Consider the following 17,960-nt stretch of genomic DNA (forward strand, 5'->3'; position numbering starts at 1 on the left):
GACTCTTTAATAAAATGAAACTAAATGAAAATCAGCTTTTGAAAGGCAAAGAAAGAAACAACCCTCTCAGAAGCAGTGCATCACTCGTCTACAGATCACAATTAGTTAAGCAAAAACGAAGTTTACCAACTTTATTGTGAGCTCCTCATTTAGGAACATGACGTAAACATGAATGCCACTGCCCTCCTCTGTACTAAGCTAGCTTTAAGATAAGCCAGACATCACCATGGCCACTATTTACATACAGCAGGGATGGGGAACTCCAGGCCTCAAGGGCAGGTTTAGATATCACCCTGGGTCAGCACACCTGAATCAAAGGATTAGTTCATTACCAGGCCTCTGGAGAACTTCAAGTAATTTAGCCATTTAAATCAGCTGTGTTGGATCAAGGACACATCTTGATACAGGACGCCGGCCCTCGAGGCCTGGAGGCCCCCCAGCCCTGACATACAGGGTTCCCAGAATTTCTTATATACACCTGCTTGATGGATGCAGTCAGCAGTAAACTATTTAGATTGCCTCAATTAGCTAACCTACAGGAGGGACAGTCCTCACACAGGCACACATCGCTGTGTCATGCCTGTCGTGGGTCTTTGAATCTGGATGTCCTTGCTCTCACTAAGTAGTTTTTTTGATATAACTTCCTAATTATAATAATATAAAAAACAAAACAGAAAATAAACAGCAGTAGATTAATGCGTAGATAATGACTGTAACTATGCAATTCACACCAAGACAATATAGACAACTAGAGAGTGCTACACACCGGGTGAAATGTGTGTATCCATGATGATAAGTTATGGTGAAATGTCCCTTAACACTACAGCAGGTATATTACGTTAGGTGACTTTATGCTGTTGCTATGCTGGGATTTACTAGATTACAGATGCTATACTGTAATCCTAAAGCCTGCGTGCTACCAAATTATGTTTCAGCCAGACACGTAGAAGGTACTAGAAGTTAACCAGTCTAATGTGGCAATAAACTAGACCTGATCTGGACAAACGTGTGTGTTTTTGTGTGTGTATGTGTGTGTGTGTGTGGTCTCTGTTGTCTCATGTATCCTCCACTTCCTGTTTGAGGTGATGTGGAGGTCTGTTGTTCAACTCGTTGTGTCTCTCGATTGCTCATTTCTGGAGGTTTCCTCACATCGGTTGTTTGGCTGAAACACGACAGCTGCCTTGTGTTGTTGTTATAGTAACAGAGTGTGTTCTAATGGCACAGCTGGTTGTCATGACTACACAGAACTGCCCCTCCCCCTTCCACAGTTGCATCCCTTCACTTCCCTTCAATCCCCCTCCCTCCCATACATTTTTTTTTTTTAACCTCTAACCCATCCCATGAACATACTGTGCGCCGTGCAAGCTCCGCCCCACCGCCATGACCGAAGCCCTCTATTACGGGCCGGGTCTGTGCCAAAAAGAAACCTTTCCAAGTCACATCCCTTCCCACTTACTGATAACATATAGAAAAGTTTGTTTTTTAATCATACTCAGACAGAAACACAAGTTGCAGGGACTTGAGTGCAGGCAGCTGGTCCCCTACACCACCACCATTTACTTTCTACGGCCTATCTGATTCTGGGGCAGAGTGGAGACACTATTCTTGGATACTTCGTGGTCCTTTAAGAAGAGAGGTGGGGACGTGAAACACCTGAACTTAAGAAGCATCCAGAAAGCATTCAAGTAATTTCTACCACTTGTATTGGCAGTCTTATCATTTCAGCTGTGATCATTAAATCGACAGCTTCTCTTTCACACTCCACACTCTCTTCACAACATCAGCATCACACTCATAGGTGATAAACACTACGTGCATTCAAAGGCTTGTTCCAGGAAAATCAGAGAAGCAGCAGAGATAAAATCATGTCACTTGAGCAGTATCAATAAAACAGGATTTTATAAGAAAAATGTTCCTTGCCTCACTTCCTTGTTGTGTAATAACTGTTACACAGTGGTATAAAGTGAGTGCATTTTTAGTTGCGATGAAATACATTGAGCCTATTTCACACAATCACTTATTTGCGTTAAGTCTGCAGCGTCAGAACATCCTGATAAATTCACAGAGGAAGTTCAAAAATAGCTTGAACTGAGTAAAAGGAAACTCCACGAGAAAGAAGAACCCTCATGAACACAAACTGAGGACACTTTTATGATGTCTCACTCTATCTCTATATATACAGATCATACAGAGGGAGCCTTTTGTTTCCAATCAGCTGAGCCTTTCAGATTCTAATTGAATTTGCGGGGGGTGGTTGCTGTGTAAACAGAAATAATTCTCTCTTATAGAGGTCAGGGAAAAATCTGCTCTGCCCTGACTTTCCTCTGTAAACACTTTCTTGGGAGTTTCTAGACTCAGGCACTCACCTGCAGGCTTACTGAATAAAACATTAATTCCATTTATTACTTTTTCAGTGGAATGAGGATTATCCAAAGTGTGACGATTGGTGATCGATGTGTCACTAATCGATAGGTGACGTCATGGTAACCATTTCCTCGTTAACCTTTCTGTCACTTGGCTGTTCTGAGTGACTTACACTGAGTCTTGAGGAGAGATGCTGCCAGGTGTAGATATAAAGATAATCCATCACATCCTAAACTTTGGATGAAATCTGTTTAAGGTCATGATCAAAAGCAGCAGCCGCCATCGCTCCACAAAAAGCCTTTCATGAAGAGTTGGATGATCTGTGCCTTCCACTGCACGTCAGCTCAGAAAGCAAGCCGTAAGCGCTGACGTCAGTGTCTTCAGGTTCTCTGTGACATGTGATGTTCTAGTTCGAGTGCAGTGACTGGTTAAAAGTAACGAGACTTCCCAAACAGAAGGCTTCAGTTTAGCGTCCTGCCTCGTCAGTTTTAGAATAAACTAATAAGACTACCAAAGTAAAGGGGCGGAGCTTGCCTCGCTCACCTGACTAATACAAACGTGCTGCTACTGCCGGTGTTGGTGTTCTTGTTTGTTGTCGTTGGACGCCCTTAGCAACCAGCCCTGTGACCCCACTTCCTCCTCATCGCTTGTTCCTTCCTGTATCCCGTGATGCTTTGCAGGAGCTGAGGGAGATCCACAGCCGGCAGCAGAGACAGAAACAGAAGGAACTGGAGGGAGACACACACACACAGACACACACACAGTCTCACATACACACCCCGAGCGAGAGGAAGTCCGCTGAGCTGCAGGAGGGCAGGTAAGAGTCAAGTGGAGGTGATGCAGTACCAGAAAATGCTAAAGTCAGTCACTCAGCAGCCATCTGTGCCATTTTTTTCTGTGGTTATTTTGAAGCATTATGCAAGTTATCTTTAATTTGAGTGGTTAAAATTGTATTTATGGAATTGCTTCTCAAATCCAGTTTAAAAACTGCTGGAAAGTTTCGCTGAGCTTGCTCCAAAATCAGAGTTTAACACTTGTTTTAATGATCTTATTTCACAGGTTGTCATCAGAGGAAGGTGTCGCCTGGAAGGAGGAAGCAGGAAGCTCTGCTCCACAAGCTCCAAGCCCCGCCTCCGTTCCGGCATCCCATGCATGGCTAAACAGAGTGACGCAGGAAGAGGAGGAGAGGAAAAGGAGAGGGATGGAGGAGGAGCAAGAGGTCAGGAAGGGAGCAGGATCGACAGAAGAGAAGGAGGACGAGGGAAGAGGCAAGAAGGAAATGCAGGACAAGCTAAACAAGCTTTTCAGCCAGCCGGCCGACCCCTGGGCGTCAGCAGGTGTGTTAACACGTGCATTTAGTGTTTTGGTCACCGGCGTGTTGCTTTTGTGAAATCCTTTTTTGTGTTCATGTAGGAGGATGACAGATGTCTGCTAAATAATGCTGAGAAACATGCAAATAAAATGTCACTATTTCACTGACTTCAAACTGGAGCTCAGACCTCAGCAGGTCCCATAACTGTCAAATGTTCCAAAATGACACAAACACCAAACTCACAGTGTGGAGGTTCAGTTCCTCTACTTGAGTTAACTGAGATGACACCCAGCAGGTAGCCACCTGTGTCGGTATCCACCTGTATGTCTTCTCATACACTGTATGAGAAGAGACTCAATTTTGGAGTCAGCCTCAAGTGGCAGCTAGAGGAACTGCGGCTTTTGCCACTTCTGGCAACTTGGCTCCGTGACGGCTAATTTCTTTTTAGCCCATTGACACCGTAACATTAAAAAAAACCAACCGAATTAGTCATTGGAAAACCTGTGCGCTCTGGTTGGTGTTTTTAAAAAGCAGAAAAGCTTCGTCTATATTTGCAGGAGCGAAACGAGTGCACATAAACACACATGAACTCTGAATTTAGTGCTAAAGACCTAATTCTTGTCTAGCAGGAAGTGCTTCACTATAAAGCCTGCATTCTCTTCCTTTGCTCAGCAGTGATCTATTCTCTCTTACTAATAGTTTTATTTTTCTGCTTAGTTACAGTGGAAAAAGCTCCAGGTCCCAGTTTATTTGACCAGAAGGCTTCAGCCAGCGCCTTCGACCAGCAGCAGCAGCCGGTGAAGGTGGTGTACTACAGGGCTCTGTATCCGTTTGATGCTCGTAGCCACGATGAGATCAGTATCACTCCTGGAGATGTTATTATGGTATGTAGTTTGCAGAAAAATCTGCTCTCTCAGCTGAATTCAGCTAAGCTCACTACAGTCAGTGATGGTCATGTACAGGACGTCCATACACATGTCTTATTGCCTGTGTTGTATTTGTTTGTGTTTTATTCTTTCTGAAGGGTGTGTGTGTGGCTGTGCGGTGTGTGTATTAACGTTTTCCTCTCTCCTCTGCTGTGCAAACTGAAGGTGAAGGGGGAATGGGTAAGTTCTTGCCCCCTCCACCCGCCCAGTGATGTGCCTCCACCAATCACAAGCCAGAAGCGCTTTCATCTCATGTCGCCTCCATGTTCATTCATTTTCAGTGGATGAATGTTTGTGGTTTTTGTTTGTTTAGTTTTTGTTTGTTTAAGTTATTGCAGTCAGATCTGTAATGTGCTCTTTTTAGTTAGTGTGGAAACCTGTGAGTGTGCTTAACTATCAGCCAAAGACTGGTGACTACAGCACAGAGGCTATTTTAATTCCCACATAAATAAACTAAACAAATAAAATATCCCAGCTTGCAGTTTTCCATTTTTCATGTAAACATATCACATTATTCCGTCCCACTTCCCTGTCACCATTTTAAGAAAGGAAAATAGAGGAAATATACTTTTTAGCTTGTAGCCATATTTTAGTGAGATGTTACTTATTGCAGTGTCGTTTCCGACAGATTGGGGTTGGGATCATGAGGAACAGGGGGGTTACTGTTTAAAATGGAGGTTTCAGATTTATAAAGTGCATTTAAAAAACCTCATACCTGTTTTATTTTTGCCCAATCTGCCATTTGACTTTGTTTCCTTGTGCATCTCTGTAAAGCTTCTAGCACTCCTCCTACCTTTAGATTGGTCACTAGAAGCTTGTTTCTACCAACTGCATCCTCACGTGTTTCAGTACAGCAGCAAATTTAATATATTCTGGTAGAAGGAGCCGAATCTGAGATGTAAGACTGTGAGTGAGCAAAGACTGTGCTGGTGTGGCCCAGAAGTCCTCGTTTAGTTAAAAAAAGATTTAGTTTAGCTGTTTAAACCTGGATGGATTCAATTTTTCATCTCTATCTAATACTTTTTTAACGGCTCTGTGGTTTTTGTTTCTTATATTTATGGCAAATATCCTAAAATTTACACATGTAGTTAATTGTGGTTTTCAGTTATGGTTTACCTGATGCCTCTGAGGTGTTAAAAATCCACCTCAAGGCCACCGTAGCAGTAAACCTGTTCTGTCCGTCTGTATGTTGAAATACATGCCTGCCCATGGTGCACTGCTCTGTTTGAGGATATTCCTAATGTCAGAGCTGCACAAGGATGCAGCGTGCTTAGAGGCCAAATTTAAATCGGGTGTTATTTTCGGGCAGAGTCGTGGGACTTTTTGTGCATTGTGTTGTTTTTTGCATCATTTGTCCACTAATCAGGATCTGATCAGCTGCTGCTGTTTCCACCGTTGTTATTGTTTGCGCCACTCCCACCATGAACATGACACATGCATCTCTATCCCTTGCATGCCATGAGAGCTATTCTAATCCTGTCCCTGTGCTCTGATAGGTCGATGAGTCGCAAACAGGTGAGCCCGGTTGGCTGGGGGGTGAGCTCAGAGGGCGGACCGGTTGGTTTCCTGCCAATTATGCAGAGCGTATACCTGACAGCGAAGCGCCAATCACGCTGCGCTCCACAGCCTCAGCCACAACCTCCTCAACCCAGCAGCCGATGACTACGCCCCCTCCCGCCCCTGGACACACCGCCTCCTCCACCACGTCCTCTTCTAACAGCAACTGGGCGGACTTCAGCACAACGTAAGTGCTATTAAAGTCCGATTCGCTGAAATTTGACGATTTGTTTGTCCGTTACTGACACACAGACACGTCAGTCACATCATATTAATATACATGCCTGCAATATTTCCAGCTGGCCCTCAAACACAACCAGCCAATCAGACAGCGAGGGCTGGGACGCGTGGCCGACCTCTTCGGCCAGTCAGAATCCATCTCTGAGCGTTCCCTCGGCACAGCTGCGGCAACGCTCTGCCTTCACTCCCGCCACCATGACGACGGGTTCCTCTCCTTCTCCCGTACTAGGACAGGTAACAAGAGAAACAATATTTCTCTGGTTTTGCATCTCTTTGTGCTGCGAGTAACGGCGGTGATTCCCTGTGTCTCTCAGGGAGAGAAGGTCGAGGGTCTTCAGGCTCAGGCCTTGTATCCCTGGAGAGCAAAGAAGGAGAACCACCTAAACTTCAACAAAAACGAGGTAGAGATCTCCTGATTACTAATTTCTTTCTCTTTGTGTTGCGTTTTAATTTAATAACTGAAGTTTTTATTTGATGCAGATAATAACAGTGTTGGAGCAGCAGGACATGTGGTGGTTGGGTGAACTGCAGACCGGACAAAGAGGCTGGTTCCCCAAAAGTTACGTGAAGCTCATCTCCGCCACCACGACAGCCCCCCCTGGTGCTCCAGCAGCAGCAGCAGCAGCACGCAGCAAAAACACTAAGTATGTCAAAAAGCTTTGAGTTTTCCACAATTTGCAGTGGGATTCTCAGATTTTCCTGACACAAAGCACAGCTTTAAACAAGCTGTTATGTTGTGACACTGGGCGCTTAAAGTGGACACGATACCCAAAGTACAAGGGGGACCCACTGACTTTGCTCACATAAAAAAAATAAGAAGTATTTCATGTATTTAATGATTTTTTTTCTTATCCCTTTGTCTCTTCCAGTGAAACAGGAGCATCAGAAAGCCCACCCAATGGAAAACGCCCCTCCCCGTCCCCAACAAAGCCTTCAGAGTCGGGTGAAGGTAACAAATGCAAATGTGGAGGGGTTTGCTGAAACGTCAGCGAGCTTCTCGTCACTCACTCTGTCTGCTTTCATACAGAATACGTGGCCATGTACACCTACGAGAGCAACGAACAGGGGGACCTGAGTTTCCAGCAAGGTGACATCGTCGTGGTGACGAGGAAAGAAGGCGATTGGTGGACGGGGATGGTTGGAGGAAAGACTGGAGTCTTTCCATCCAACTACGTCAAACCACGGGACTCCACATCAGAGGTGAGAGCTCATTTTGAACAAATTAGGGGAAGAATAGAAGATCTTCAGGTAAATATTTCTAATCACTGTGACTCTGAATCTTTGCCCACAGTCACTGGGAACAGCAGGGAAGACGGGCAGCCTTGGGAAGAAACCAGGTAGGCCTATAGTGTTACCAAACTGCACTTTTCCTGTTTTCCTCAGAATACCGACCTGATTTTGCTTAATAAAAGTGTCAAACTGACCAGTTAATATCTTAATTCACTCATCTTTGTCCTTGTTGTGCCAGTTAAAGTTAAAGCCATGTGGAAGAAAACTTGTCTGATTTAAACCTTCAAAATAAAACTCACATAGACCAGGTGTCAGAGACTAAAAGAAGAAAAAAATAAAAACACTCATCATCTTCTTCCTGTTCCCGTTCAGAGATCGCTCAGGTGATCGCCCCCTACAATGCTACAGGAGCAGAGCAGCTGACTTTAGCCCCAGGACAGCTCATCCTCATCAGGAAGAAGAACCCGGGGGGCTGGTGGGAGGGCGAGCTCCAGGTACACAAGACACAACCGTCACTTAATCTCTGCCTGACACAGTGTAATGAGGTAGAGAAGGATAGATACGATGGAAAACTCTGACAGGGATTAAAAGAGACACACATATTCATCAGATAACTCTGAGGAATATTTTTTTTTTAATCGGTATCATTTTATTTACAGAACAAAGCTAAATGCTGTGTTTTGTCATTATGTACATAATTTGTTTTACATATTGGTTTGTGACTGATGGCATCCTTTGATTTTATTGGTCCAGGCTCGAGGGAAAAAGCGCCAGATTGGTTGGTTTCCAGCCAATTATGTGAAGTTGCTGAGTCCCAGCACCAGCAAGACGACGCCCACAGAGCCCACCCCTCCTAAACTGGCCCCTGCCAGCACAGGTACATCCACACACAAAAAACACACAGAAAAATCCACACACTTTACTACAACATCTACAGAGGCCCTTCAGTCCAGGGGGGCAACTCCTGTGGCTGTAAAAGGATTCAGCTGGTATACAAGTCTATGGGACCCCAGACCTCAGTTTCCTGAAGGGTTCATGGTACTAGTGCCTAGTTTGAAGTCTAATACACCAGGGTTTTTGTTTTTGACCCCATGTAGAGTAAAATAATTGATATTGTCGGGTAGTTTGTATTTTGGATGCAGCCAATCTTGTGATTGGCACATTGAGCTGCTTTTGTGTGCAACCAAATGGACTTAAAGAGACACGGTTAAGCAGATTTGATGCCATTAATAATTACTGAGTGTCAGAACGTGAAGAATCCAGAGAGACCCGGACACTAATAATCTGTCCCTGTTCCCCGTCTCTGGTCCTGAAGCTCTGTGTCAGGTGATCGGCATGTACGACTACGTGGCGCAGAACGACGACGAGCTGGCCTTCCAGAAGGGTCAGGTGATCACAGTGCTCAACAAAGACGACTGTGATTGGTGGAAAGGAGAGCTCAATGGGAGGGAGGGTCTGTTTCCTAGCAACTACGTCAAACTCACCACAGATACTGACCCGAGCACGCAGTGTGAGTACCACAAACACACACACACACACTTCCTGCGTGGAACATATACAGACGTACTAACTGACTCCCAATGTGAATACAAAGTAGTGTAACACACTGAAACGAACTTTCCCACACACACACTCTCTACACACACACACAGCCCAGAGCCAGGTGTGGAGATGCTGTCCCTCTCTCAGTCTTTGATTGATCTCCCCGGGCTGATTTGACCTCTCACCTTTCACCTTGACACTCCTTTGGGCCTCTTTGATAACCTCCCAGTCATACACCACCTCTGGGTGGTGTGTGTGTGTGTGTGTGTGTGTGCGTGTGTGTGCGTGTGTTCGTATGTGCATGCGTGTGTGTGTGTGTGTGTGTGTGTGTGTGTGTTTGCATGCATTAGTGTGCAAGTGTCCCTTCTTCCCTGCATGTGTCCCTTCAGCATGATCCACCATAGACTTAGAGTTTCTAGAGCGGAGCAGAAAGACATTAGCAGTAAACGGGAACAGGCTGTGTCAGTGGACAGGCAGGGTTCTCAAAGTGAGGCCCGTGGACTAGTGGTGGACAGAAGTTTAGGTTAAGCCACATAGATTAAAAAAAAACCAAGGCAGCATTTCTCCTTAATTTTGATCCTTGGATCAAGCCAACTGAGCAGACTGAACCTGTTGAACTTGAGTAGAGCAGAGCTGATGTAAAGCAATGAAAAGTCACTTTGCTAATGGTAAAAAATATATATGAAAACCATCAAATACTCATCAAATTTTAGCCCAGCTCTATCCCAGTATTCATAATAGTGGCAGGGATCGATGATGGTCAAAGTGAACCGCGATACGTCAACAATTAAAGTGATTTTTATCTGTTTTCCTTGTTGATCCATTAAGTTCTTATTATTATGAGATTCATAACAAAGTCCGTTTCACAGTCGTTTCACTTCCATCATCTATAAACAACCAACACCTGTATCATGTACCTGTGCACGTGTGTGTTGCACATATCAAATGACAACAAGAGTAGGAGAAGAATATTTCTTACTGTTGGATTGATTTTTAAAATCTGAGTTTAATGTAAATCTTTTTTTGTCTCATCTTCTCAAGTCCCCCCCCCCACCCACCCACCCCGGGTGTTTCTGTTAGGGAAAAACTCGTCTGTGTGTTTGAGCCACACCTTATATATTACAGAGGGTGAGAGGCTGCTCTGCCAACTACAGTGAAGCCACATGGGGGCAACAGAACGATTGGACTTTTTGGATGAGCTGCATATATCTATATATTAACTAGAAGTTAATAAGAACAAGTTTATAAAATCATGTTTCCTTTTCCTGAGTGAGTATTTGGATCAGTTACAGCTTCGAACCGTAACACAACCTCAGTACTCAAAATTCAGAATTTCATGTTTAGAAATCCAAAGTTTTAATTTATTGTGGCTTCAAATGAAAACAGTAAAAACCGTTACTGATTCCTGTGGTCGGTGTTGAAGAGCAAAAATAAAATAATTTAATTTTTTAAAATCTGATCTCTATAAATGTGAATTTTATAGAGAGAAAAGGTTCATCAGTTAAGCTTCTGGTTACTGATTACTACACATGTAAGTGTGACAGGTCCACATATAACACAAACAAAGAGTCTGTGTCCAGATTTTAATAGAAATCTGTGAATTTTCTGGTTGTTTCTTCTATTTGAAAATAAATAATAACAATAATAATAATAAATACAGTGATGACAGTATTTCTAAATGATTGCAGTAGCGGTGATTATGGCTGATTTTTAAAACGTTACACAAACCAAACGATCTCCTGCCGACTCGCCTCGCTGCCCGCTGTAGCTCCTCTGTTTCTATGCTGGGTTAGACCACGCCTCCACACTCTCCGCCTTGCTGCACGCTCCACCCACCTAGCGGCCCGACTGGTTGTTGTTGCTGTTGTTGTTGTTGTTGTTTTGTTTAGTTGTTTTTGTTGATGTTTGTTGTTGTCGTCCTCTCTCTAGGATCATATCATTACCCAGAACCCCCCTCTCCTCAAAGCCCTCAAAGAGACCCACTAGGCCACGCCCACTAGGCCACTCAACCAATGGGACAGCAGCAAGAGGTCACATGACCCGGAAATGGCGACTCTCCACCAGTAGAAGCCAGAGAGAGAGAGAGACAGACAGACAGACAAACAGACTGTAACGTTAAAGCGCCCTCTGCTGGCGAGATCTCTGACTGGACTTGGCCAAACTCTGTTTATCTGAGGCTCTGGCTGCACACAGCACTGTTCAGCAGGAGGGAGATCAGTAGTCAGGACTCCTCTCCTCCTCTTAAACTCTTCTTCCTCTGCTCCTTCTTCTTCTTCTCTTCCTGTTTTATCCGAGATGCTTAGATAAGGAGGGAAGGGAGAAAGGAGGAGACTATTGATCTCCTTTTATCCAAGATTGGACTGATGAACATGTTTTTGACTGGATCACAGTGACTGTAAACACACACACACACGTGCACACACACACACACACACACACACACACACACATTCTCGGCCCCGTGCTAGCGTGGTAAAGTGGATAGTGGGTCGTTTTGTGGCTTTATGGGAGACTCTCATTAGAATCAGTCGCTCAGCTCATCCTCCCTCCTCATTCCTCTTTCTAAATTATTTTTTAACCTCGCTCCCATTGGTTCCAAAGCCTGTTAGTCAGAAACGCTGTCTCCACCTCCCTCACTAACCCCTCCCCCTCCCACAGCTTCACAGAAAGACCCACTATCTGCTGGAGGACAAGTCTCAATGTCAGAGTCTTTAACTCTTCTCTCCTCAAAGCCAAAGACGCCTTCCAGCTTCCTGTTTCCTCGTCTCCTTGCCTCCTTCCTTCCCTTCCCCTGCTCTAAAGGAGACAGGAGAGGAGAGGAAGCGAGGCAGTATTGAGATGCGTCCCAGCAGCAGTTACAGGCCAAGTTTCAATCCTCGCTGCTGCTTCCTTCTACTAGTTTTCCCTCCTTTCACCCTGTGTAGGGAAGGAGGCATAAAAGGAAGCGAGCAGCTGGAAATAAAAAAAAAAAGCCGTGCTGCTTATCTAACACACACAGACACACACACAGACACACACACGTTTTTATCCGTCGTAGTTTAACATATGAATATGTATTAACTTTAAATGTTTGTTCCGTTATTTTTGTTTACATGTTTACTGTTTTGTCTGTTGCTACGATGATGATGATGGGATGTCATATATATGAGGAAAATGAGGAAAACTGATATGACACACAGAGGGGCGGGGCTTTTAGCTTAAAAAAAAAAGGCTCGCATCTTTCAGTCATTCCAGTTAAAAGAGCAGTTTGAAATTCAGCTCCGCGCAGAAATAATCTCGTAACCTTGTGTGTGAAACTCCAGATTAAACCGCCAAAATCTGGTGTGATCGTTTCGAGTGGCCTCATATTTACAGATATCATCTCATTTTCTCAGTCAGAAAACTACAAATATTCCTCTAACAGTCGTTTAGCTGATGTTTAATGTCACAAATTAGCATTATTTTAAATTTATGGAAGCATATTTTTCCCACTGCATTGCACCAAAGTCTGTTAGCTTAATGTCAACCATACTTTATGTGAAAAAGAGCTGATTTTAAAGTTTTGCACCATCATTACAAAAATAAATAACAGTTAAGGAAGAGAAAGTGAAGTGTACGGAGCTCCTGGAGCCTCACAGCGTTTAAATACTTTACCTCGTGCTTATGGGAATCTTTTGTGAACACAATATTTATCTTGCACAATGAATTACTTTGCACTTCAGCTCTTAACTCTTTGAAAGCCTACAAGGAGTAACCTCAGCAAACTCGGTTTTTATTGAAATATACCAACAACAGTAAACATCATCGCTATGGGAGAATCTTGTGCGCGCAAGTTATTTAAACTTTCTCCACACAACTCATTTAATTGTTGTGCATTTTTGTGCACACGTTTTATCCTCATCCCGTGTGAACGCGTTATTCAAATGTTGTGTGAAATCTTTTCGTTATGTGTTATTTATCGCGTGTGGATCATTTGCTATAAATTCACTTGTGTGTCTCGAGTGTGCAGCTTCACTCACACCTCTCTGATAATCAGGTTTTGGTTTGATCACATTGAAATCACGCAGCGTAAAAACTTGTGCGGACAAGATTTTGTCTCCTCAGTGGCTTCAGGGGCTCCGCAGACTTGCGACATTTTCACCGAGCATTAAAAAGAAAATCGTCTGCTCCTGTGCATCGGAGCAGACGAAGCTGCCTTCCTGTGGCTTTATTTTCCACAGCCCGCCGTGTTTTTTCCTGGGCATCACACACGAGCCACGGTTGTTCCGCTAAACGTCGTTATCTCAATAATTACCTCCTGAAAGCATCGTTCTCTTCGTGTCATTTTACCAAGTTGGCATCGTCAGAGGACATTACAGAAACGAACGCAGAGACCTCCGGCCTCACCCTGCCTTCCCCCCTCTGTTTGTTGGCATAGCAACAGACTAGTATTAAGATAATAGGGGTTGCCATATTAGATTTTTATTTCTGTTTGTTGATGACAGTATTGGGATTTTAATGTTTACCCTCAGAAACAAATAATGAAAGAAATGATCATTGAACTACGCAACTTTTTATACAATAAGCAATACAGTCATTATAATTATTGTTATTGTTATAATTACCCTGCTTGGATCCCATTGGCTCCTCAGTGTGTCAGTATTGGAGCTAAAGCTCTCTGATTGGTTCATGAGTCCAGACCATTGGTGTTTTTACAAATCGGGTTTCTTTTTGGGAGCTTTTTTTTTTTTTTAATAACAGCTGCTTGGTTAAGGTGTCCGAGGGGAAGTTTGGTAACCGATGGTCGAGACTTCTCTCACTCAGTTTTACATGAGATCAAAAACCCGTCCGGACCAGAACCGCGCTCCACGTCTGCCCGTTGTCACTCTGTCCTTGTCAGCATTAAGTTTAAATCGTTTGGCGACTTTGCAGCGCTGCGGGTTAGTTTGCGCTGAAGCTCAAAGACACTGAAGCGTGGCTCTGATCTGGTCCGTGTTCAAAGAGATAAATCTGTGTATGCTCTTTACATAATCTGATGAATGGTAATGGTGATGCTTCGTATAAATATAAATAGTAATCTGATGAATGAGTGAATAAATGAATGAGTGAATTAACAGCCAAGCCAAATGTAACCAGACTGCACTCTGTGTCGGTGTTAATGAGTGAATGCGTGAGTGAAAATAAAGCACGAATGAACAAACAAATTCATAAAGTATTAAAAAAGGAGAAGCAGAAGAAGGTGGTGCTGGTGAATGAAATGTACAGAATGCTAGCACAGAGCTGATAAAGAGAAATACCCAGGATTTTATTTTGGTGGTGAATCTGACTGCTCCTGATGATTAAACGCTCTGAGACAGACTGCAGCGACTGGCCTTGTTACTCATTCTCTCTCACACACACAAACACACACACAGCGAGTAAGACCTGTCTTTTAATAATACAAATATTTCATTTCATTCCCTTGGCTTTGTTTCCAACCCCATGATGCATGATTTACACTCCAGAATAATGCTAATTTATCTTCCACTGGGCTTTGGTGGAGCCCATAATTCATCCATTTCACTTTAAGCATTTTCTGCTATTGCTCACTCCAGAACCTCAAAAATCCACAATTTTCACCGTGCATTAACCAAAACAACAAAAGCTGAATTTTAACTCCATTTCTTCTGATTGGCTGCCCCTCGAAAATATGGTTTGAAAAGCAGATGGGCGGGGCTTCTGTGCTCAAACTCCAGCCATGTCCCCAAGATGACCATAATAGGGTATCCCCTCTTTATGACATCACACACATTCAAGAGTTGAGCTTAGATCAAGGGGTGTCCAACTCCAGGCCTCAAGGGCCGGTGTCCTGCAGGTTTTAGATGTGTCCTTCATACATCTGATTTAAATGGCTACATTACCTCCCCAACATGTCTTGAAGTTCTCCAGAGGCCTGGTAATGAACTAATCATTTGATTCAGGTGTGTTAACCCAGGGTGATATCTAAAACCTGCAGGACCTTGAGGCCTGGAGTTGGACACCCCTGGCTTACATTATCAGACCTGATCCTTTAAAGCTGAACATATTTAAATGTAACGGACTCATTGTTATTGAGCGCTTTTCTACTCAAGCACTCAAAAGTGCCTCGCTCACCCATCCATACAAGCTTTCTGTCTAGCATTCACACATATTCATACTCTGATGGGTCCATCGGAGAGTAACATGGGGTTCAGTATCTTGCCCCAAGGACACTTTGGCATGCTGACTGGAGCAGCTAGGGACCGATCAGATTAGCAGATGAACTGTTCTGCCTCCCGAGCTACACCCACCTTCAATTTTAAACATTCAGCCAAAAAACAAATCATTAAAAAGTGTAAATTTTAACCCTCAAAGTTTGAGATTTTCAAAATAAAAGCCCTTATGTGATTAGTTATGTTATCCTCTCTGCTGTCCCTTCATTCTCTGTCTTAAAACCAACAGTTTGAGCTTTGTTTTTGATTGGCTGCCTCGTGCAAACAAAAGATTTAAACAGCATGTGGGTGCTCATCACCAATCATCACCAACTCTGCAGCTAATCAGATTTATAAGGCTGTCTCCTGGCTTCTTGTGTAGTTTGTTTGCCCTCTAGTGGCCAACAGTGGAAAAAGCACAAATTTGGACTACATAGTTTAAAAAAAACAACAACACTGTCGTTTAACGTTGCTTAGTGAAAACTATCTCAAAACTCTAAGATTAGAAATGAGTGCTGTCAAATTACCATCAGTAACATAAATGGTCTCAAAAAGCAGCCCATGGTTACACACACTGACATTCAAAAGAAATACTCCCCCAGGTCTGTTACTGCAAATGCCTTTGAGTTGATCTCAGGTATGTATGTGCTGTTGCAGCTCGACAGGCTTTCTATGTTTGCTCTTTCCACATTTGAGGATGTTTGACTGACTGCTGGTGTGTGTGTGTTTGTGTGTGTGTGACGCTGCGTTTTTCAGGGTGCGCTGACCTGCATCTGCTGGACATGCTGAGCCCCATGGAGAGGAAGAGGCAGGGGTACATCCACGAGCTGATCGTCACCGAGGAGAACTACGTCAACGACCTGCAGCTCGTCACAGAGGTAAACACACGGGGTCTCCTCCATCCTCCATCCTCCGACTTTATCTGGGTATCAATTTCCAAGCATGTCTCAGTTTGTAAAATGTATCTGGACATGAGAGGAGCATGGGCGGAAGGATGCACATATCAGAGAGACGTGGCACACAGCTGGAACATAGAAAACCCAGCATTAGGAGGCCTGCACAAAGGAGTGATTTTATGTGATACAGCATGTGCTCAGGATATAATTCTCTGGCTTTTCTCAGTAATAACAATGACTTTTATTTAAGGGATATCTGCAATTTTTGACAAACAACAACAAAAAAGTCAACAAAAGTAAATTAACAACAACTAAATACTGAATTAAATGGAGGAGAACAGATTGAAGCTGTAGGTTTGTTACATATCTAATCAAAAGCTTTATTTGAACACCTCTAAAAACAAAGTTAAAGTGACAGAAAGGCAAACACAGAACACTCAGACTGTGGGTTTAAAGAGAGATAAAAATACTAAAAAGGTTTTTAGCTTAACATCCAGCAGTAACAACAATCTCGCTGTGATTTCTCCAGAAAGCCTAGTTTTATTTTATCGTTTTGACTTTTTATCTTTCATCGATCACTCATTTTTTGCCCATGAGCCAAATACAAACTCGTTTAATAGGAAGTAGACAGGACCAGTAATAAAAAAAAAAGAAATAAAAAAAACCCTTGATCGTCCGAGCCAAAGCTGAAGACATAAACCCAAATTAAAGGCATGGGTTTAAAAAAAACTCCTTTGAGGTTTAACACAATTTTTTCCTCATTTAATGAGAAAGATCATTTATAAAACAGATCATAAAAAGTTTGAGAGTTTATCTGAGTTATTCTGTGCGCATTACAGCTTCTCTGTTTCCTCAGAGTTTCATCACTGAAAATTTTATATCTGAGATTTTTTGTCTTTAATATTTTATTTGATGTGAACATTCGAGTATGAGCAGGAATGATCGATTCCTTCGGTAAAATCACTTTTGTGTGTGCGTGTGTGTGTGTGTGTGTGTGTGTGTGTGTGTGTGTGTGTGTGTGTGTGCAGATTTTCCACAAACCTCTGCTGGAGTGCGAGCTGCTGACAGAGAAGGAGGTGGCCATGATCTTCGTGAACTGGAAGGAGCTCATCATGTGCAACATCAAATTGCTGAAGTAAACACACCGAGAAACACACACACACACTGCGCACACACACACACTGCGCATGCACTTTTACTCGACACAGGGACATTTGCATCTGGTGCATGTTTGACTTGCAAAGCTCGCCTGGTTCTATTTCCTCCTGTCAGACAGTCGCTGCAGTGTGTTTTGTAGTTTACATAAACGTTATCTGTGACAGTGAAACTTTTTCTCTGCAGGGCTCTGAGAGTGAGGAAGAAGATGTCGGGCGATCGGATGCCTGTGAAGATGATTGGTGACATCCTGACCAACCAGCTTCCTCACATGCAGCCGTACATCAGGTGCTGTCTGCCATCCCTCTGTCCTGAATCGGCCTGCAGGGGCATCATTCCCTTGGTTTCGTGCCTTTTATGACTCTTTATGTGCTCTCGTGTTCAGGTTTTGTTCGTGTCAGCTGAACGGAGCCACGCTCATCCAACAGAAAACCGACGACAACCCCGAGATCAAAGACTTCCTCAAGGTACAGCGTTGTAGAGTGAACTGTGGGCAAGGTTTTAGCCCCTCGTCCCAGAGGAAATCACCTGGATGGTTTTTATCGTGGGGTTTTATTTACTCATGCACGGT

At 43.5% G+C, this 17,960-nt stretch overlaps 1 protein-coding gene across 2 annotated transcripts in view; it reads left to right on the forward strand.

Annotated features, from left to right (window-relative positions):
• Positions 1-17,960, forward strand: part of itsn1 (intersectin 1 (SH3 domain protein)) — a 51,405-nt gene that overhangs the window by 26,590 nt on the left and 6,855 nt on the right. Inside the window, exons 18-34 of one of the 2 annotated variants that reach the window (XM_031737419.2) lie at positions 3,045-3,181; positions 3,424-3,701; positions 4,394-4,560; positions 6,099-6,346; positions 6,459-6,633; positions 6,714-6,800; positions 6,880-7,043; positions 7,269-7,348; positions 7,427-7,599; positions 7,691-7,736; positions 8,002-8,123; positions 8,383-8,506; positions 8,945-9,139; positions 16,095-16,216; positions 17,263-17,369; positions 17,576-17,677; positions 17,775-17,856. In XM_031737419.2, the coding sequence (XP_031593279.1) occupies positions 3,045-3,181; positions 3,424-3,701; positions 4,394-4,560; positions 6,099-6,346; positions 6,459-6,633; positions 6,714-6,800; positions 6,880-7,043; positions 7,269-7,348; positions 7,427-7,599; positions 7,691-7,736; positions 8,002-8,123; positions 8,383-8,506; positions 8,945-9,139; positions 16,095-16,216; positions 17,263-17,369; positions 17,576-17,677; positions 17,775-17,856 (2,409 nt within the window). Of the gene's footprint in view, positions 1-3,044; positions 3,182-3,423; positions 3,702-4,393; positions 4,561-6,098; positions 6,347-6,458; positions 6,634-6,713; positions 6,801-6,879; positions 7,044-7,268; positions 7,349-7,426; positions 7,600-7,690; positions 7,737-8,001; positions 8,124-8,382; positions 8,507-8,944; positions 9,140-11,100; positions 14,493-16,094; positions 16,217-17,262; positions 17,370-17,575; positions 17,678-17,774; positions 17,857-17,960 lie in introns of those variants that run through there. The other variant, XM_039621337.1, reaches the window with a different exon arrangement.

This window comes from Oreochromis aureus, linkage group 13, assembly GCF_013358895.1.
Source record: "Oreochromis aureus strain Israel breed Guangdong linkage group 13, ZZ_aureus, whole genome shotgun sequence".
NCBI classification, from domain to species: domain Eukaryota; kingdom Metazoa; phylum Chordata; class Actinopteri; order Cichliformes; family Cichlidae; genus Oreochromis; species Oreochromis aureus.